Raw genomic sequence first — 23,062 nt, forward strand, 5'->3', positions numbered from 1 at the left:
CTTACTATCAACTGATTAACCAGCTAGAGTTTAAATGGTGCGTGTGTGCATGGTCACGTGTGGTTCCTTCACTTTGCCCACCCGTGAGGAGGCTGAAGGAGCAGCGCGTCCATTGGTCCAGGTCCATGTTGTAGGAGTCAATGTGCCGGACCAGGATGCGGTCATTGTTGTAGTCCAGGTCATTCCCACCTAGCACGTAGAGCTGCCTCCTCACAGCCGCCATAACGTGGTAAACCCGCCTCTGCAACATGGGACTGCGGGCCAGCCACTGGTCCTAAGAAGGCGGTTGGAGGTGGTGGAGAGTGAATTAGGGGAACGCAGATGGAGAAGGCAGAAAACGATGAGAAGGAGGCGAGATGTAGTACGAAGAGGGAGGGAGAGAGAAACAGAGAGGGTGGGAAGGGAAGGAGGATGAATAAGAAGATTAATATTTAAGCATATCCATGCATGGGTAATTGATGTATGCTCAGTGCTAGATAAATAACGTGACACTGGAGCTCTGGTTTGTACTAATGACTTCCCTCCCTATTTCTAATCATATGTTTCAGCCACTCCATTTTACACCGAGGATCCCTGCTCATTTCACTAAGTGTGTAGAAGCGTATTTTGTGTCAGTGTGTGTATGTGTGTGTGTGTGTGTGTGTGTGTGTGTGTTTGATTGAGGCAGAGAATGAGAGTGTGTGTGTGTGTGTGTGTGTGCGTGTGTGTGTGTGTGTGTGTCTGCTGGGAGCTGACGGGTGGCCATCTGTTGAGGGTAGAGTGGGTGGGGGGTTGCTATTGCTCTGGCAGGTGAATGCAGATTCATGGTGAATACCAATGAGACTCTCTCCCTCTCTCTTTCACTCGCATCCTCGTTCCCCCGTTTCCACGCCGACATGTACAAACACAGGCCCATATGGATACCCACCTTACACATAAACACTCTGCATACCTCCATACTATATACAGCCTCACCAAGAACCAGGGCTCTTTAACAGCCGGCTCATGAGCATACACGAACAGGAGCCACAGCTAACTACATTCCACTACAGTTAGCTGTGTGTGAGTATTGCAAATAAAGAAATTATCTGTTATTAAATTCATTGTCATCCATGATGCACTATAAAACTGCAACAAAATACATGTAAGTGTATGATTGTTCACTTAGTATTTAGGATAAAAGGTTGCAATCAATATTGGGAGGATTTCCATTAAAGGACCGGTACCAGTGTTTTAGTATTAAATAACTGCAAATTACAAATACAATGCTTTACTGCTGATTATATTCTAAAGTAAGCTGGAGAGTTTTTTTTATGTATTTTTCACATTTTCCACAATGCCATTGGTTTCCGCTAATTTCCATATGGGGTGAAAATCAATTAGCAGACTCTTCCATCCATCACATAACGTCTGCATTAGTTTTCTGATAAACACCGTCACTGAAGCATTGATGAAGTTTAATATGGAAGCGTATATGGAAGAGTATAGGGGACTAATTTCAAATTATCATGCAAACATGAAAATGAAAATGTAATCCCACAATAACATCATCATTTTCCACATATGTGTGTTATTTAGGTAAAAATGAAAATGAAAATGCAAACATACAATTTTCATTAACACATACTTGGGTGGGCATTCTAGGACCATATTAAAATGAAAATGGAAACAGCATTTGACATTGCATTTTCAACGGCTTAACTTGCACTAAAGTGGACTTCAAGTGGAATTCAAATGCAATGAGTGAAACAGCGCCCCCAGTCTATTGCATTTACATGTGCATGTCCTCATGGTCCTTTTAGGTCAAAATTAAAATTAAAATGCCTTTTTCTAACTATGTGAAAATGAAAATAAGATCAGAATTTGACATTGCATTTTCAAAGACTTAGTCTGCTCTATAGTGGACTTTATTCAAATGCAATGAGTGAAACAGCGCCCCCCAGTCTATTGTATTGCATTTACATTTACAAGCAGCTTTCCAAGGGACACAATGCAAATGAAAATTCAATCCGTCAGTCCTCTCTTCAAGGCGAGTCCTCAGTTAAGACGTCCCTTCCTTTTCAGTTGGAAGACCACTTCAGGTTCTCATGGTTCAGTTGTGTATCTACCATTACACAACACTAGGCAGTAACTTCACAACCAAATGAAATCTATCGACCGAACAGCTCAAGGATGGATCTATACCAACTTCAAACTTGGAACCTGTAAGTTTTGCCATTTTTATGTTGCTTTTGTATTGTTTGTTTTTTGAACACTTGCCTGTTGAACTTGGCATTAGCACGTTCTGCAGCTAATGTGGCTAACTGTAACATCAAGCTGTTTCTGGCGTGTATTGTGACATTAAGACCACACGCCTCGCCTGTATGTGCGTCTGTTGCTGCAGTAGCCTATGTAATTTTACCTGATAGATGCATGGCACGTGCAAAAAACGTTAACTTGCTTATACCCAAAAGCTGTAACATCACATTATTGCAATACTAGTATTAGTGACAATACCACAGCTCTGTTGCAGTTAATGTTATAGGAACAGTCAGCCTGTCTGTCATATCAACTACATAGCAGTTACAGCTATAAAAATTGCAAAAACATTGCCATAACTACACACTTTAGATGATATTGAACTTGTTAAGTGTTTCCTGCCAGGCTAACAGAAGACAATCAGAGGACTCCTCACTCCTCCTCAAGTACAGGTTTGTACTTAGCTGTTAAACTCATGTTAATACTGCTATTAACAGTTTTTTTTTGTTGTTTCTCTGTGTATGTTTCTGTAATATAAAGTAGACGTTATTTCCCACTTTTACCATAAGAGGGAGTATACTGTTTAGTGAGTCATTTTAGGAGCCGTCTGCAACACTAGTGCTTTGCTGTAACGTGAGCTTTGCTGTAACGTGAGTCTGAACAGACGCTAGAAGTGGATGTAAACAGTCATGGTAGAGTGGTAAAGTTGGCCATTCATTTCCACTGAGCATGGCTGTGTCTGAAATCCCCGCTCATTCACTACTCCCTACCACCTATGTAGGGAGTTGTATGTAGAGGACTATACAGTGAGCTCACTCTCATTGTTAAAACAACACTTTCGGACACTACTCCGATTGTTATTTCGCGCTGTTAATTACGCCATTACAGTCAGGCAATCAGTTTTTTTTTTCAGGACAATGCATGATGGTATATAGGGCTTGGTTAGTGACCATCGGTTGTAGACTACTTTTCAAAATGCATTCACTACATACACTGAGTGGAGTATTTAGGGAATAATAATAATCACTATACATTCAGACAGCATTACAAAATGGCGAGCTCACTATATAGTCCACTATATAGTGAGTAATGGGTGATTTCGGACACAGCACATGTTTCAGCGGAAGTGTAGTTGTTGTTCTTGTTAGCGATGTTAACCGAGCAGCTAAGCTAACTGTTGCCATGACATTGAGACCTTGTGGTGATACCTTTTTATATACAGTCTATGGGTGATACATGTAAGAAATGGTGTCTGACTGTACATGCAGCTGTATATTATATAGCTGTATATTATATATGATTTAGAATAATAAGTTGAGAAATGGGTCTGTTCTTAATTCAGCTATGTTGACAGTTGTAAAAAGTCTTTAATGTTCTCCACTTGTTATCCTGTAGTTACACATAATGTTAATGTTGTGGGCTGTACCCACTGTTATCCCATGCGCTATAATCACACAGTAACGATGAGATGTGTGCTGTTCTCCCATTCTTCCTCTGTATCAACACGTAAACAACAAGGCATGCAAGGGGGAATATAAAAGGAATTAATTTTATTATTTGGGGATTTGTTTTCCTCTGACATATATTGTTATGTTCTCCGCATGCCTCCTCCTCTGTCTTCTGTGCAAGACACAGTAGTACAGTAACTAGCCTACATTAAATAATTTCGACTGGTTAAGTGCAGTAAAGTTAACTAAATTGACTCCATTACCACACATAAAACACGGCTTAATAGCAATCACATTTAACAGAATCATAAAATTCTTCTTAACTGTCAAGATTAGTTTATTTGTTCTGGAGTTCTCAGAAACAACAGCTCACTTTCCTGCAGTTCTGTGTCTATGTAAGTCGCTAAGTGAAAACTCTGTAGGTAAGAGCGTCCACATGAAAAAGAAAGAAGACATGGCTGGTAGTATTGTCTTCTAGAGTTGCTAAACACTTCAGCGCACTGAAGGAAGCCATCTGACTGTGTGTGGAGCAAGCTTTTTGATGTGTGCAGGTAGAGTAGGCCTAGAGCTCTCCCGTCTTACTGGTCCACCAATAGGGGAGAAGTTCACCCCTTGAGGCACAGCCCCTCCTCATTTACATAATGAGGCAGAAATGGATAGAGAAATGTAAAAAGGACACGCAGAAATAAATACCATTGGGGAAATAAATAGGATAGAAAATGCAAAGGAAGAATAAACAGGCAAAAATATTAAAACACACATAAATAATTAAATTTTAAAAATAAGTAATTAACAAATAAAGTTGAAGATTATAACAGACAATAAATAAATAAGGTAATTATTACAAAGGTGAATAAGTAAAGAAGCTAATTAAAAGAGATACATTTATGTCTCATTGTATAATTTAATTACTGCCTTCATTGATTTATCTACTTTATTTTTTGTGCATTTAATCGGATGCTAATTTATTAATTGAGCATTTATTTATTTATGTATTTATTTCTGAATTTGTCAGGATCAGTCCTCCATACAGGTTAAGCCTTTGAAAATGAAATGTAAAATTCTGTTTCCATTTTCATTTAAAAAGTATGCGATAATGAAAATTAAAATTGGATGATTGCATTTTCATATTAATTTTTACCTAAATAATACATACATATGTGGAAAATGATAATGTTATTGTGGGATTACATTTTCATGTTTGCATGATAGTTTGAAATTAGCTATCTGTACATTGTTGACAAAAAAAGCAGCGGAAGAATTACCAGATTAAAGAAACATAAGTAACAGTAGAAAGCAGTGGTTGACAGTAACTAAGTACATTTACTCACGTACTTTACTTAAATACAAATGAGAGGTAATTGTACTTTACTTGAGTTTTTTATTTTCACACCACTTTCTACCTCTACTCCACTACATATTGAACTTTTTACTTAACTACATTTATCTGACAGCTGTAGTAACTAGTTACTTTTCAAATTGAGCTTTTTGCACACAAAACATCCATCCATCCATTGTCAACCGCTTATCCTGTGTACAGAGTCGCGGGGCACACAAAACATATGAAGACTTAATACAATATGATGTTTTCTTATAAATGAAACTAAACCGTTTATACAAATATAGCTACTAAATTCATTTTCATGTAAAACCTTCCATGGTTCTACCTTTTGATAATTGTATTATTATGTATTTTTCACTGTGTCAATCACTGTGAGGTTTTGACTGACAAAAAGAGCTTTGTGAAGGTGTCACTTTGGGCTCTGGGCAATTGTGACAACATTTATCAATATTTTTTTAAATATTTACAACCGATTCATGGAGAACATTCCCAGCGGATTGATCCATTATCAAAAAGCCATTAATCTCAACAACTACAAAAGTAAAATCCTGCTTTAACATTAATGCATGTGTAATAATAATCTAATGATATAATATATATATTAGTATAGCAGTCACGGCGGACATTTTTCATTCTGCATTGAATACTTTTACTTGTAATACTTTAAGTACATTTTCCTGATTATACTTATATACTTTTACTTAAGTAACATTTTCAATGCAATACTGTTTTCAAGTGTGTGACTACTGACTGTACAGAACTGAATTAGCGTGGGAATTTCTGGCACATATTCACCTACTTGCAATGTGCAAGGAGAAGGGAAAGCTATGGTGTTTATTTCTGGTCATAAGTTGTGAGCGTGTAAAACATGCTCGCGATAAAGTACTCGCGCACAAATTCAAGTCTACATGACTTTTGACAATTTGGGGGCGGAAACCAAGGAGGGCACTGACCCTCTTATGATTGGTCACTTTCAACGTGATCACAACCAGAGCTGTTAAGTAAGAGAGTTACGACACTCCCATTGTCGGAACTGTGGATTGCGTAAGTGGCACGTGTCACAGGGCAGATAGTTACAAACACTGAATAGTTCTGAAAACATCTTGATCTATCATTGTCATGTCTCTTGGGGAAAACCGCAAGCAAGTTATATAGTTATATAATTAAGTTTCTTAAAGAAACTGATTTAGATAAAATAATTTTTCTGTTTTGTTTATTTATTTTACTGCTTAATCTCTCGTTCCACACTCCAGTTGGTGGCGGTAATGCTGGTTTGCCCACCGCCAATAAACACAAGAAGTTCCAGCGCTGTATCTAATTAATTTTTGTAATGTCCGACCAACCTATGCTCGCTGGTAAGTTGATGAAATACATTTTTAGACATTTTAACCCATTAATTGACCTCTTATGAATTTAGTCAATAGCGGTATTTTATGTAGCCGGCTTTAGTTCATCGGCTGATAAGATCAGCAGCACAAAAAGCAAGTAACGTTATAACTGCAGCAGATAGATAACGACTTAATCTGTTTTTCTGTTCAAGAGGCTGACATGAAACCATCTGAGACTTACTATAATGAGTGAGCAAGCCAGTGATCCACAAAGGATTCAAATATCAACGAGGTATGTCCCTGTCAGAAACAGCTCTCCATGTTGAATCAGTGCCTCTGAACAGCAAAAACAGAATATTTTAACCTTCACGAAGGTAGGATTATTGCAGGACTGCATTAGTTTTAGCTTGGTGTACCTAATAAACTGGCAGCTGTATCTGCTTATAGGCCCCATAGAAACATACCAAACTTGTATATTTAAGAGTAAGTTAGTGGAGTGCAAATACCATATCCAGCCAACAATAACCAGGACAAGCTTTCTTCCACAATATGAATATAGTGACATAAGACATACAAATAATTTGAGCTACGGAGGCATTTACACATCCTTTCAGCTGCTGTTCTTACTGTGTTGAATGCTCTTAGTGGCCTTAATAGGTGCACCTTTACATTGTAATGCAGTTGAATACAACAGCTGTGCCATCATTTAATTAAATTTACACATGAGCATCACTGTGTAAATTTAATAAAATGTTTTATACTGAGGTTAAAATTATAGGGTGTTTTACTGAACTACATTGTGTTGGATATGAGGATTTTTTTTGTCCTCCCTATTTACATAATGTACATTACAGGGCCAGAATATCAGAAACTCCTCTAAATATAATGCAGCTCATTACATCAAAGGACTTGTCTTACAACTTTTAGTCCACTGAAATAACATAAAAAAAAGTTTATAGTTACATAATATAAAATTCTTTACTGGGGCACGGAACCAAATAACCGAAATCATGCCAATGTCCAGATACAACTGGACTTAACTGTGTACTCTCAGTCCTGTAATCTCAACCTCATAAAATTATTTGGGATTATTATATATTATAATTATTATTAATATTATAATATTAAAATCCATGTCTTTAATGTATTAACCTTGTATTATCGTGTATTAACACTGTTTCATCTTTCTTCTCCCTGTTCTTTCCAGCAGCACCAGGCTCGTGTCTCCTCAAGACCTGGTCTCATCTGGGGCCTATGACCTGGTCTGCTTCTGACAGTGGACTGTCCTCAAAAAAAAAACCAAAACCTCACTTATCCTCTCCCTGTAGATACTATATAATAAAGTGTTTTGTTGAATGCAATTGGTTGCCTTATATATTTGACACTATGTGAAATGTGTCTGCATTACATCCTGCAACATCTCGACTCTCGACGAAAGGAAGTTTTTCCTTGCCTCTGTCGCCTAGTGCTTGCTCTTGGTGGGAATTGTTGGGCTTCTGTAAATAACATCATAGAGTATGCTCTAGACCTGCTCTTTTATGAAAAGCGCTGTGAGATAACTGTTGTTGTGACTGGCGCTATATAAATAAAATTGATTTGAATTGAATTGAATTGACTCTCCAGGGACATATGCTAGGATCCTGTTCGTGGACTTCAGCTCTGCGTTCGACACCATCATCCCGGACATCCTCAGCACCAAACTCACCCAGCTCACTGTGCCAGCCTCCACCTGTCAGTGGATCACAAAATTCCTGGCTGACAGGGGTCAGCAGGTGAGACTGGGGAACATCACATCTAGCACACGGACTATTAGCACTGGCACCCCCCAGGGCTGTGTGCTCTCCCCACTGCTCTTCTCCCTCTACACCAACGACTGCACCTCAGGAGACCCATCTGTCAAACTCCTGAAGTTCGCTGGCGACACAATGGTCATCGGCCTCATCCAGGACGGTGATGAGTCGGCCTACAGACGAGAGGTTGATCAGCTGGCTCTCTGGTGCAGCCAGAACAACCTGGAGCTTAACACGCTCAAATCTGTGGAGATCGTGGACTTCAGGAGGAGCCCCCCCACTCTGCCCCCCATCACCATACTCAACAGCCCTTTGTCTGCTGTGGAATCCTTCAGGTTTCTGGGATCCACTATTTCCCAGGACCTGAAGTGGGAGTCCAACATGGACACCGTCATCAAGAAGCCCCAGCAGAGGATGTACTTCCTGCACCAGCTCAGGAAGCTCAACCTGCCTAAGGACCTGCTGATCCACTTTTACACAGCCATCATCCAGTCTGTCCTCTGCTCATCCATCACTGTCTGGTTTGGATCAGCCACCAAAAAGGACAGGAGCAGACTACAACGGACAGTCAGGACTGCAGAAAAGATCATCGGTGCCAACCTGCCCTCCATTCAGGAGTTATACATTTCCAGAGTCAGGAAACGGGCAGGAAACATCACTACAGATCCATCTCACCCCGGACACAGTCTGTTCCAGCTTCTCCCCTCTTGTAGGCGCTACAGAGCACTGTACACCAACAGACTTAGGAACAGTTTATTCCCACAAGCCATCACTCTGATGAACAGCTAATTTATGACTCATGGTGTCAAGAACACTTCTTGTGCAATAACCCAGTAACTCTGCCTCTAATCAGCCACCTGTTTACTGGCTAACATTTATTATTTATTCACCATTCTCTATTTCAGTGCTGTTCATACTGTTATATTGTAGATACTGTATACCAAATCCACCTACCTCAAGTCATTACTCCTGCACAAAATATTTATAATAATACTTATTTATTCCAGCCTCCTTTGCATTATGCTTATGTGTACATGTATGCATGTATATGTACGTGTATATCACATCCTCCTCCAACATGTACATACTCCTGCATCCTTTGCACTCTGCTCACTGCACTATTTGTCAATATGTCTATATTGTTTTTGTTCATAGTGTGTATATTTGTGTTGTCTACACTGTCGTCTGTCTGATTTTATTTTATTTTTACTATTGTGATTTTGTATTTTTGTATGAGTAAGCACATCATGAGCAATGTACAATCCAGAGTCAAATTCCATACCGTGCAATAAAGCTGATTGTGATTCTAATGTGTTGTAACGTCACACCTCTTCCCTACAAAATTAAACACAAAACGGATAATACTGCTTCCCCGACTCCCCAGAAGAAATGGTATCATATGCAAGTATAGGGATAGTAATCAAAACACATTATGCCTTAATATTTATCCGAAAACTGCTGCAAATATAGTCGCTGCTGGTGTCTGTCCCACCTGAAACCATTCAAAGTGGTTGACAGTGTGGATTGGTTGGAACTACCATGGAGCATGTGATCATGTGGTCGCGAGATCAAAGAGTGTCGTAACTCTCTTATTTTATGGCTCTGGTTGTGATCTCATTGAAAGTGACCAATCATAAGAGGGTCAGTGCCCTCCTTGGTTTCCAAACTGTCCCCCAAACTGTCAAAAGTCATGTAGATTCGAGCCAGCAGAAATCAGCTGAGCGAGCAGAAATCCAGTGCGCGCGAGCAGGATTCCACTGTGCAAGTTCTCCTTTGAGAGCATGCCAGGCGCTCGTTCGCAGCTACCTGTACAACTCTCGGTTGTTGAATTTGTGCGCGAGTACTTTATCGTGTGCGCAGGAAGGTTAATTTTTACACATGTGGAGTAACATAATTTGCTTGCCAGCATGTTTCATACACTCACAACCTATGACCAAAAATAAACGCCTTATAAAGCAAGGCTTGCAGTACTGAGAACATCAGACCAACATGTTTGTAGTACACCCTGGTGACCGGTTTGTCTGTTGCCAGTTTGCACGCTTGTTATACATTCCACGGGACAATTTAAGTGGATTGCTGTGCTGCTTCCGACTGTAGACCCCAATCATGGCCACAAGCGGAAACACGTTGGTCTGACAGTAAACTTCTTAATTTTCTTTATAAGTGTTGCTGTAGTTTTATGTACAGAGCCTTTATGTAGAACTGAATGAAACTGGAGTGGAGGAAAATAAAAATAAAAGTAAGCCTCTCTGCCCACGTGGTAGCAGTGCAGTCACAGATGTATGAAGAGAACTGGATACAAAGCTGGAGATGAGGCCTCGTTCATTCCTATGAAAGCTGCTCAGTGGCTCATTCAGCCAAAAAAGTTAAACTTTCTTGTATAAAATGATTTAATCATGTGGCTCTTATAGACTTTACAAATGTTATCAGACCGAATTGATCAAATTCTAATAGTGAAATGAGTCATTTCGCAGGGGATTTGAAATGGATCAGCCGTTTCACAGCTGCTTCTTTCACAATGTAAGTCTATGTGGAAAAGTCTTTTGGGGCCAGTGCGCATCATGTAACCTGGAAGTAGTTATTCCACGGTTTGGCAACAACATTGACAATTACAGTTCCTGCTGATATGGCAAACGCGTTAGCAAACAGTTATCTCTATACATCCAGCAGACATGTTACAGTATTCACATTCATTCATAGTCATTTTTTCAGGCCACCTAGCGAATGTAAGTCTTAATATTCACTCTGTTTTGTCTGTCTGTCTATTGATCTTTTTTTCACTGGAAACAGCTGCCTGCTGCTACAAAATCACCAATATGGCCTCTCTAAAAGTGTAGGATCATCACTCATCACTTTACAGTTACCTGGTCTGGATCATACACCATCAGTCGATTCTGGTACTGAGCTGTGTTTGTCACCCCACCTGTAACACAAAGGAATAACACTGTTAGCTTTTATCATAGAGCAGAAGATTTTGGTACAAATGTGCATACTAGTGTGTATCTGTGTAGCTGTGTCCGTGCATGCATATTCATGTGTAGAATCAAGGCAAATGTAATGCATGTGTGCAGACTGAGTATCTTGAGTAAGTTGTCCGTATGACTGTTTACCTGAGACCCAAAGCAGATTGTCAGCCACACAGCCGGCGTGGCAGGACAATGAGCGGTCGAAGGGTTGGACAAATACCCACTTGTTCCTCTTGGGACAGTAGCGTTCCACAGAGGGCAGCACTTGCCTCAGCTCGTTCCTGCCCCCCACTGCGTACAGGTACTGACCCAGAGCACCCAGGACAAAGTGTTCCCTGCAGGCCTTCATGGGGGCAATCTCAGTCCAACAGTTGCCCCTGGGGTCGTACCGACAAGCAGTTCTCACCGCACATGTCCTCCCTGTGGCATGCTCCCCTTCCCCACCCACGACAAATAGGAAGTTCCCCATTACGGCCACACAGTGGTGGCTTCGCCCAGTGGGCATGGGCGCCAGCTCGCTCCAGTTCGACCCACCTGCGACACGTACATGTTCCTGTGCAGCCGGGTTGAAGTACCGCAGCTCCCTGACTCTGCTCACCTCCCGCTTCCGCCCGCCAATTATGTAGAGGGTGAGCGACTGGAAGCGAGGCCTGGTGCGGGCTGACTGGTGGAGGGGCTGGGCGAAGGTGGCACGGTGGTAGTCCAGGGCCTCCTCCACAAGGGCGGCGGCAGTAGGGCTGGACTGGACCAAAGAGTAGCTACGGGAAAGGTGGTGCAGCGTGGGGACATCCATCAAGCCATAGCGGACGTGTTGGAGTAGATCCTCGGTGTATTGGTAGCGGCAGTCGTGTTCCAGCCACAGAACGACCAGCTAGAGGCAGAGCGAGTAGAGAAGAATGGTATCAACTGAGTTATGGACTGTATCAAGAGTAGTTTCCACCTTCACAAAAAGAAAATAAAGTTAAATATGTCTGTTATATAATTCGAAATCTGTTTTACACTTTGGGCCCAGTTCAATCATTAGGTGGGAATAACACGTTTGCTTAGCAGGTCTTTATTTAAAAAAAAGAGTGACTACAATTTTTTAGCAAATGCTAATAACATTTTTGATATACAATTTGATATATATAAATGCTATATCAAAATGATTGTTTCACATACAAGAGGTTTAGAACAGCGAGAAGGGAGAAGAGGAAGTAAGAGACAGCATGAAGTCGGTATGAAAAGAATGAAAGATTAGAGGATGAGAAAAAAGAGAATCTGAGAAATAAAATTGTACAGGACTGCTAATCACAGTTGTTTTTCTAGCCACCTATAGGCTATTATGGCAAGACGGAGGCAAGCCAGCACTGTATCCATACTTGCCAACACACACACACACACAAGTACTTATTCATCAGCAGCATTCAATATACAGGCCTCAAATATCCACAGGCACCCTCCTTTGTTTAATGCAGGCGGACTGGGTAGCAGAGAATGGATTTAATTGAACTTGAGAGCAGCGGAAGGTTATTTAGCTGCAACGAGGTGTGAATGTGGGCGAGATGACTGGAGATCACTGAAACCATTATCGTGTTTTTTCACGTAATCTGTGTAGAGACAGAGAACTTAGTACAGCACAATAAGGGGGGGGGGGGGGGGGGGGGGGGGGGGGGGGGGGGGGGGGGCAATGGAGACTGGCAACGTGTTTTTTTCATACAAGGATGACCACGGACAAAATTCACAGTACCACACCAGAAATCAAAACACGGCATTTGGTGTATGATGTATCAGTGTGTAGTGAACAGCTTTACCTCCTTTATTTCCTCTTCAATCCACTCTAAAGTTGTGAAAATGCACCAAACATGCAAGTCAGGATTGTCTTTTTGTGGTATCTGTGCCACTCTCCCGTCTCTACCTCCCTTCCTCTATCGCTCACCCCGCCTCTCTCCTCCTCATTGCTCTGAAGTGACAGTATGTGTGTGTGTGTGTGTGTGTGTGTGGCTGTGTGTGGGTGTGTGTGTGAGCGTGTGCACAACGGCAGCTGACTGTGAAGGTCACGCCGCATCACACAACTTCCTCAGGGCACAGAATAAATCAACTCCTTCTCCCTCCTTCCCCTCCGCACTGAAAGAGAAAGTGCGGAGAGTATGTGTGTGTGTCTGTGTGTGTGCCTGTGTGTGTGAAAAGGAGAGAGTGAGACCACAAAAGAGAGGGAGAGAGAAGGAGTGAGGCAAGGGGAGGGAGGGGAAGTTACAAAAAGGCAGAGCAAAGGATGGCAAGAAAGAAGACAGAGGGGGAAAAAAAACAAAGCCAGAGAAAATGTGATTTCCAGAGCGTGAGAGACTCTAAGAAAACTCTGAGTGACAATGATTGACGGCCAAGCTATATCAGTCCGGCAGTGGCGTACACCCCCTACCCCCCCACCCCTTCGGACGACGGCCCCCGCTTGCAGTTCGCTTCCGTCTGATGCCCAAATTAACCTTCTGGGCGAAGTGAAGGAGGCCCAAAGCAGCCTAATCAGAGGCTGATTATGGCGGCGGCGGCTGGCTAAAGGGTCAGGGTAATTGTGCCATCAGAGGCCTGATTGTTTTCAATCAGACGGGCGGCCGAGTGACAGCTGGGGGATTGGGGCCCTGATGGAGCCGCGGTGGGCCTAATCAGAGAAGAGAAGGGGAGAAAGAAAGGGAGGGAGAGAGATCGGCGGGGGAGGGCGGGAGGGGGGAGGCTGATTGGTGCAAATGAACAGTCAAAACAGTAAGTCCCCACCCCGCACTGCCGCTTCACTCCACAATCCTGGCAGTTCATAACACACACACACACACACACACACACACACACACACACACAGATGCACGCTCACATGGATGCATGGACTGGTGAACATAATGCATGTGTCTATATAAACAAACACTATCAGATGCAGCTGGCAGTGTTTACTTCGTACTACTGTATGCATTGTGTCATGCATTTCTGCATCTGTCTATGTGTGTGTGTGCATGTGATAAAAATACACTTAAAGAATAGTTTGGTGCCAAGAGCAATTTGTTTGCGTCTGCTTGCATGGAAAACCCATGAACACATCCACACACACACACACACACACACACACACACACACAAGAGCGTAGGTTTGTTTTGTTAACATCGGTAGGGACAATTTAAAAATGTTCAAATGCGATGGGGTGCGATTTGTTTCTAATAAAATAAAATATGCAAACCTACACACACACACTTTCTAGTACCTTCCATATCTCCTCCTCGCTCAGGGAGGTGAGGCGGTCGCTCTTCAGCACCTCCCTGAGGAGGCGGTAGGGCAGCTGCAGGGCCTCGTCCTGCCTGCTCTGGCTCAGTTCAGACAGATGCTCCACCAGGAAGCCCACCACAGCCTCCTCTAAGGCGGGGAGGTGGAACAGGTCGGCCACACGGTACAGCTCCAGGTAGTTCACGCTGCTCAGTTCCTGCAGGGTGAATACATAAACATACAAACGACTGCGTGTACTCATCATCAGTGTTTTTTCAGTACTAACAAACAGCAAAAGATGACATCTCTTATATATTTATTTATGACTTTATGCTTGCCATTATTTTATAAGAATATGTCACTATATATACATATAAAAGCAACACATATACAGTATGTATACATTAACTGTGGGATGATTACAATTTCATAGTTAAATGTCAACATTACAGATGCCAGCAGAAAAAAGGAGTGTAAAGGGAGTCAGTAAAAGAAATCAGATTAGTGGAATAAGACTGCCATCTTCTGGCTGTCCTTCAGCACACACACCAGCTAGTACAAGCCCTTCAAGTACTGTTCAACCTGTAAAAATAATTCCGGATCAACACCAGGGTGATTAAAGTAGATATTTTTTGTACTGAATTTCAGTACATTTTAGTTTTACTAGTTAAGTACTACTGCTATTTTACAGACCAAGTGTGTCGTGTGTATTTTAAAACAAATGAGATCAAAGGTCTTCATTAAATATTAGAATTATGATTATACTAACAACAGCAACTATGATGCACACAAACATAACAGTCAATATGTGCTATCAGAATAATTAGGACTAAAGTAAGGACTTCCAGTTCTACACAGAGCAAGTGTAGTATCGATCAGTTATTCAATATTCAATTAACTGAATTCTGCACTTCAATACCCAACATAACCGAGGTGGATGATCCTGACTGAATGATATCGGATTTCAGTTGAATCAATTTGTGCAGTGTGTATTGGAAAATCAACGTTGCTGGCCTGGTCTTGCCTTCCACTATGCACTCTCACCACATACCAAATAAAACAGACATGTGTTCTACAAACAAGGATGTTAGCAACTCAATGACTTACTCTGTATTGTTTATAGTGGTATGGGCTGGCCACTACAAATCAATAGAGATGAGTGTTTTGCCACCACCAGATGGCACATTTGAGCTACGTTTGCAATTATGATGTAACTAAAAAACTAGATGGTAAAATACAGTATAAAAAGATGATTGGACACAGCAAGGATTTGAGATGTAGATGAAATAGTATATGTAATTAGTACTGTAGAGTATGTCTATTATTAGGTTACTATAGAACCACTGCAAAAGCATGAATTCCAGGGAAAAATATAACGCTGTGTATGAAATATTTGTGATTCTGCTCTGCAACAACCTCAACCTGATTTGTCTTTATCTACAGCAGCTTTTGGCTGTGTACTCGGAGGACAGCAGGCTGACTTTGTTTGCCTCTGTTCCAACAGATCCATCTTGGTCTAGGTGATAAAATACACAATATAAGCAACGGGGTGGCCCAGTTCTGGAAGAGATCTGGTCTCAGGCACCTTAGTTGACAAGTATCTACCCCAGTGAAGTGTCATTGAGCAATATACTGTATCTGTACAGTGCCTCGAGGGCTTCTGCTCTCTAGCTGACGCTGACCATCACTTGTTTAGTACATGAATTACTTTTGAAATCAAACTTTGCAGTGATGCAAGCTTGAAGGAATGGTTCAACATTTGGGGAGCTACACTTTTTTTTGCAGAGATTTACATGCGAAGATCAGTAACACTCCCTCATTTCTGTATCCTAAATATGAAGCTAAAGCCAGGAGACAGTTAGCTCAGCTTAGCATGAAGACTCGAAACCGGAACAACTAGTCTGTCTCTGCCAAGAGGTCAAAATCCACCGACCAGCTCACAAATTAATGTTTTTTTTGTTTAATATATACAAAAAGAAGCGACTGTACCGAGGCAAGAAATAATCAATCACATAAACAATCTTGCGGTTTTTACACATAGGTTTCTGTACATATTAAACATATCAGAATTAACACGTTAATTATTGAAGTTTAGATGGCTGGTGGGCAGATGTTGTTAACTCTGGACAGAGGCAGGCTAGCTGTTTTCCCCTGTTTCTAGTCTTTGTGCTAAGCTAACTGTCTCCTGGCTCCAACTTCATATTTAGCATACACATATGAGAGTGGCATCAATCGTCTCATCTAACTTTTTGCAATAAAGTGAACATGTGTAGTTACCAAAATGTTGAACAATTCCTTTATTAATGTTACTGTTGCCCCTAATAGCACAAGCCGCATTTGTTGCTGCTTTTTATAGGGAAATTAGAAAGGGAGGATCATAAGGAAGCATGTTTGACTTAAGTGACAGTAGGTGGTCAAAAGACGGAGGAACAATGTAATGTTGGTACATGTGACAACCTGATGGTGGTGGCTCTTTTCTTTTACTAGTGTTTTACTCCATTGCTGGTTAAAAGATGAGAAGCCATGTCAATATTTTTCTCATAAAAATTAAGCAGCAATTATCAATATATTCACTATAATCCCTTTGTGAAATTACAGGACATAATTTTCCACAACAAAGATGGAGCACTTAAAATCCTGGTCCATGCTGCTCTGTCTAAAGGGGAATACTTCTGGTTTCTAGTGTAGTTGAGACTTGGATTCTGATATTAACACATTAAACGTCATAATGTAAAAGCTATTTCACTTCAAGTGGCCCATTTGTACATTTCTTTGATATTTCCTGCAGACAGGATCAAATCACCCGACTGTTCCTGAGTGGAACACACCTCTCAAAACTCCATGATATTACAGGATTTCCATTAACCTGATGGGAGCTCTGTGGTGTGAAGCGCTTATACCTCTGATTCATCTTATTATGTCTCATGCTCACACACAAGAGGACAATGGTGTATGTGTGTGTGTGTGTGTGTGTGTGTGTGTGTGTGTGTGTGTGTGTGTGTGTGTACCTGGATGAGGTAGTGGGAGCAGAGGCTGAGGAGTTCCAGCAGCTGAAGGTGGCTGCCTGCAGACAGGACGTCCTGGATCACCGCCGGCTCCAGCAGGATCTGTCCAGAGGAGATAAACAAGGTCATTAGGTTTCTTTTTTTTTATGCTTCAGTTTCACTGCAGTTGGGTTGCAGTTGGTCATCAGACTCACTGACCACTTCCTATGATAGTTAAGCATACTAGCTGTTTTTTTTAAATGCATTTTTTATAACATTTGTATTACCTTACCTTGTATTATCATGTGAATTAAGATGGTGAACATGGAAAACATTTTACTGGCTAGTATAACCTCAAAGAGCACCTAGCATGGATGTAGGCTCTCATTCTTATTTATTCACTATAAGCAATATCAGTTAGTAGCAGGTCATTATTCCTGTTTGGCTCACCCTGGCACTGTGATTTGAGCTGACATGGTTAACTGGCAACTGTACTGATGATTAATTAATATTTTATTTCCATCATTTCACAAGCAACATATGCCAAACATTATTAGGTTCCAGTTTTTCAAATGTGAGTATATGTTGCTTTTCTTTGTCATATTCGATGATCTGACATTTTAAAGACAAAACGATTTGTTGAAGCCCTATTATCGGCTGACTAAGGCCAGTCATTGAGCACTACAGCACAATGTCTATAAGCATGAAGTATATGTTTATGGGCTATGTTAAAAGACATCAATACGTTTTGAAAAAGGTGAAAAACAAGGTAATAACGTTTTGTTTTTTCCCCGGTTAATTATCACTAATAGTGTGTTCTGAAAAAAGGTATGTGGAATGTTTGCATGTAAGGGTTGAGTCATTAACATATACTGTGTGAACTGAGTCCAAAACCAGACAGTATACTATATCTAATTTTCATTATTTCATTTCATTATTTTTTGTTATTGGTTGATTTTAGTCAAGAATGACTGAGAATTGTGTCTGTATTCCAGGTTATTAAATATGTTTTAGATGGTGAGGTAGAGACAGGGAAAGTGAGTGTGACAGATTGCACAGCATAACAAGAATTGCTCTACCAATGTCCTTGATTCACCATTATCATCCTCCCAGCAAAGCAACATATTCAGGCAGTTATTACAGTCTTGATTCCGCCAAAATGCTTCCTGTTGAACTAAATGAACAGCAGCAGAAATTATCCGCTGAAAGCATCCTTCTGTTTCCTTCATAATACCCACCCATATGCAACATAAAGCTCTGTAACGTAGCCAATTCACATTGCTAGGCTCTCAGGAGCAGAGCCAGGTATTATGTTCTTTTTTTGTGTCTATTCTCAGCACACTTACAGAACCACATGGAGTTAAATATTCCATTAATCATTGGAATAATAGCCCAATCAGACTATAAATGTCCCATGTTACCTCTCACACAGTGGACTCACCCACTCCAAATGAAATTTGCTTTGGTTTTAAAGGGCAGGAACAAACCTTTGATAATCCATTCAACAGCACTGTCCTACATAGCCACAGAGGCGTGACTGCATCAGTAGTCGAAGTGAGAAAAAAATGACTTCATCATTTGTTTCCTTCGCCTCTCACTGCTGTGGATACAGTAGTGGGCTGAACATTGTTAAGCGGCACTCATGGGTATCATATTTTGCTAAAGCCTATTCATTATTTATGATTTTTGAAAAGAAAAGCCAGTTTGTGTTTTTCATCTTGACAACAAATTTGAACAGAAATGTCCCACTCTGCCAGTGCATGTTTGCCAATTTATTGTTGCTGATGTGAAAAACATTTTAGATTTTGTGATCAATTACGCTTTGCTGTGCTATTTTAACCACTTTAACATTCATGTAAACAGTTCATTGGAAATCGTCTAGCTTTTGTTTATGATACAATATTTTCCCTGTAACTAAAGTCACGTAGAACAAATCCCAGCAAGCTTTGCTGATAAGTATTTTTTCCCTCTGCAATTAGCTGCATCTGTACATTTCCATTTATCACAGAATGGTTTCCTGCCAGGCATGGGCAGTGGTCCAGTTAACCACCAGCACAATCTATGGGCTTCCATAAGCTTACCACATTAAGATAGAGAGCAGTAAAAAGTGGTTATTTACTTCCATTTCTAGTATCTGTATGCACTGAGTACAACAACTTAAATCTTTGATCACCATTCACATAAAAACTCAACTCGAAGCTACACAACTATTTTAAATATCACCACTACTTTTGATTTGATGAGTATAAGCGGAGGTCCACAGGTGATCAAAAACAACAAACACTCTTTTTTTCTCCACCCTCTTTTTGACACAATTAGCATCCTGGCAGCAGCAGCAGCAGCAGCAGCAGCAGCAGCAATGAAGGCAACCCAAAATAATAACTGTAATAACTGTAAGTGAACGCTCTCCTCTCCACTCCAGAGGCCCACTACAGTTAGAGCACTTCAACCTCACACAGGAGAAGTCAGTTTTATAACTAGGTGGCTGGTTCAGTGTGGGAGTACAGTGAGCTCTTGTGTAAACCGACATTTATTGCACTTGTTACTTGCAAGCCTTCACCCGGAGGAGAAGGTAAAATGAAAGGAGATGCTTGTGTGGCAGAATATAAATGTCTTCTACCCTGTAGCTGACCCATGTATAGGCTCACTTCACTTTTTCAGCTCAGAACAACAGAATTGTCGGAGAAATGTCATGTCTGTGTTTAACACAACTGTGGCAACACTGCAGGATGTTTCAAGTGTTTTATTGATTGAGATATCCACAGCAGTCTTGGAATGCAGCAAAAAATTTCATTCAAGTGACTAACTGCCTGTGGCAGCATGTCTCCTCACTCACCCTGCTGGCCTATGACATGTGGCCAAAGGATTTTTAGTAGGTCATTATTTACGTTGTGGGGATAAGCATATTGCCCTCATCTCATCTGCTATCATCTCCTCTGGGCAGACAGGAGCTGAGCCAACCTAAGCAGGGCGGCTTGCAAGCCTGCTGTTGACCTACTTACACTGCCCAGCCGACTCACTCTTTGCTCATTTCCACTGTTAAAATAAAATTAGGAGTAATTGCAAAGTCCATGGCTTCTCAGTGTACTGCATAAGCCGCTAGGCTGCTTATTGGATCGAGCATCGCTGACACTAACAAGGTCAAGGAGGGTTATTAGAAATGATCGCACACTTATTCTTTGCTGCTGGGGTGAGAAGGCAAGGACAGTGAGCTCACTCACATGACTATGTCACTGCTTTAGTATGGACATGTAACACTGCGCTCTTTATTTACGCTTTCTTGAATTAAATTCTTTCTTCAGATCTTAGATAATGTTTAGCAGTGTGACAACAGAGAACAGAGTGATACAACACCTGCACACTCCTGGATAATACTGTAACCAAAGGCATGCTGCAGTGGAAGCGTCTGCTGCTGAGATTAAAGTGGTAATCTGCAAATGCCCTGTTTTGATTTATTTTGGTGACATATTTGGCAATGGTGAAAAGTAACAACTGTGCAAGTACAACTCTAAAGTATTCATACTTTACTCCAGTATTAAAATTTTTTGTTACTTTGGACTTATTCAACTGCATTTTAAAGGGAAATGCTGCACTTTCCATTGTACTAGTACAATCTCCAGTTACTAGTTACTTGCAGATAGAGTTTTTACATGCAAACATTTGGTCTGATTATAAAATATAATGAACTTGTTTGTAAATTAAACTACTCAACTATATGTAAAGTTGTTCAAATCAGACCCCTTGAACCACCAACAAAAACTCTGCTTACACATGAATGCATACATGATAACTGAATATTAAGAAGGAAAGGTCTAGTACAGATAGCATGTTTCTCAGGGACTGATGTTAGCTTGCTTTGGAGTGTGTGGTTGCGGGGCCAACTCAACCAAACAACAGTTACACCTTATTGAAACAACTTCTTTTTTTGTCAAGTCAGGTCAAAGATACATGTGCGGAAATGTTTCTGATGCCAGAGGGGTTGCTTATCATGACCTATTTGTAAGACTGCTTATCAAGCCAGCTGGGCCGGCCACTGTAAGGCAGCCTAAGCAGGTTAGCAGCCAAGTATCTGCTACAGTATTTGCTTGGGAAAGGATAGGACTCAAGGACAGTTTAAATGTACATTAGGCCATAGTTAGAGAACGGGTTGCTGTGGCCCAGTAACTACATGGCCTAATGATTGATTGGTCAATAATTTTGCTGATTGTACTTTTGTACCTTGCTTTCTAAATTTTTTGAATGCATGACCTTTATTTGGAATAGACTTTTTTACTTTGTGTTATTTCTACTTTTACTAAAGTAAAGGATCTGAATAATTCTTTCACCACTGCTGTTGAGAGATTTTTCTCCGGTTTTTGTGACAGCACTTCCCAACTATCGCCTCCCAATTAAGCAGTGTGATTTTCTGTAGGTGACATTTAAGTTTCTGTGTGCAAAGCTCTTCTCTGTGTCTGTTCAGCTGAGGTGGCGATTGCTCAGACTCACCTGTCCAGTGTAGGCGAAGTCCAAAGCGTGCTTCAGCCCAATGCTGGTCACTCCCTGCAGAGTCACTTCGTCTGCCTCACTCTCCACCATGCACAAGCTGAACATAGCCTGATGACACATACACGGAGGTTAGCTGAGGGAACACCACATCATAGATATTTTATCTTGCATTTTCTGACTTTTACGGAAGAAATGAGAGGCAAGTGAGATTTTTTTGTTTCTGGTGATCCATTTTATGATTCTAATCTAAATTGTTTTTTCTCCTGTGTTTATGAAAAAACTATCTGTGAAATCAGGTGCCTCTTGTGGCCAAATGAGTGTTACAACAACTGAAACAATTATTTTAAAAAATTCACCTGTTTCACAGAAAAAAGGACATTGATGGCTTCCACTCCTCCAATGTAGACTCTGTAGATTGATGATATTATATACTGTATGTAAATTGTTGTACCATTAAAGGACTGAACGGTTTTGTATGTGTATGTGCTGATAAAACATCATCATAGTTAATCAAAACCTGCCATCTACAACATCCTGGAGCCCTTCTTTATTGATTTACCTGCCTTGGCACTGGAGTATTATATAGCACAGTCAGTACTTTCTGTTAAACAGCTTCTCCGTGTTTCTCTCGTCCTGTCACGCACATACACAGTCACACATGTGCACGCCACAGTTCATGTGAAATCAAAGCAGCGGATGCAGCCTCTGCAGTCTGGCCCTGCTGTGTGTGAGTCCAGCTTGCTGCTTGCTAATCAAAGCTATTGACTGGTGTCACACCATGAGGGGATGACAGAGCCATTGATCGGGGCCAACCAGCAGAGCGCAGCAGTGCAGAGGGGAGGAGTGAGAAAACGGTGATTGGTCAAATGTGGCCGCGATGAAGATTTTACGGTTATAGTTTATATTTTTCTTCTGGATTGTAATGGGATAAACAGACACCATATATTGCATTTGAAATGTAAATCCAATTGCTGTAGACAATTTCTGTCCCCACAGTTTCCTTGCCTCAGGATAGTGATCTAGCTAACTTGCAATTTCACATATCTTTATATCACAGTAGCAGTTTGCAGCACAGTCATTCTGCACGATCTGTACGTATAAGTGCATTACAAGCTTCAAAGGCCCTCAGGCTGGCCAGTCAGTGTTGCATCTCTTTGCGTCACGAAAACTCAAATCCCAAAACTCAGCCAATTCTGACTGATTCATAGCACCCATGAACTTTAACCAGGCACCCCTCCTCTTGCTAATGACCCCTCTGTGATTGTGAGGGTGATGTGAGA

General features: G+C 41.1%; 1 protein-coding gene across 1 annotated transcript in view; it reads right to left on the reverse strand.

Moving 5' to 3' along the window:
- Window positions 1-7: 7 nt before the first annotated feature.
- Window positions 8-23,062, reverse strand: part of LOC123968618 (kelch-like protein 32) — a 32,705-nt gene continuing 9,650 nt past the window's right edge. Inside the window, exons 6-11 of the mRNA XM_046045486.1 lie at window positions 21,783-21,890; window positions 17,322-17,420; window positions 14,315-14,530; window positions 11,236-11,962; window positions 10,990-11,048; window positions 8-274 (exon numbers count right to left, since the gene is read on the reverse strand). Of these exons, the coding sequence (XP_045901442.1) occupies window positions 8-274; window positions 10,990-11,048; window positions 11,236-11,962; window positions 14,315-14,530; window positions 17,322-17,420; window positions 21,783-21,890 (1,476 nt within the window). The remainder of the gene's footprint in view (window positions 275-10,989; window positions 11,049-11,235; window positions 11,963-14,314; window positions 14,531-17,321; window positions 17,421-21,782; window positions 21,891-23,062) is intronic.

This window comes from Micropterus dolomieu, linkage group LG03 (genome assembly GCF_021292245.1).
Source record: "Micropterus dolomieu isolate WLL.071019.BEF.003 ecotype Adirondacks linkage group LG03, ASM2129224v1, whole genome shotgun sequence".
NCBI lineage: Eukaryota > Metazoa > Chordata > Actinopteri > Centrarchiformes > Centrarchidae > Micropterus > Micropterus dolomieu.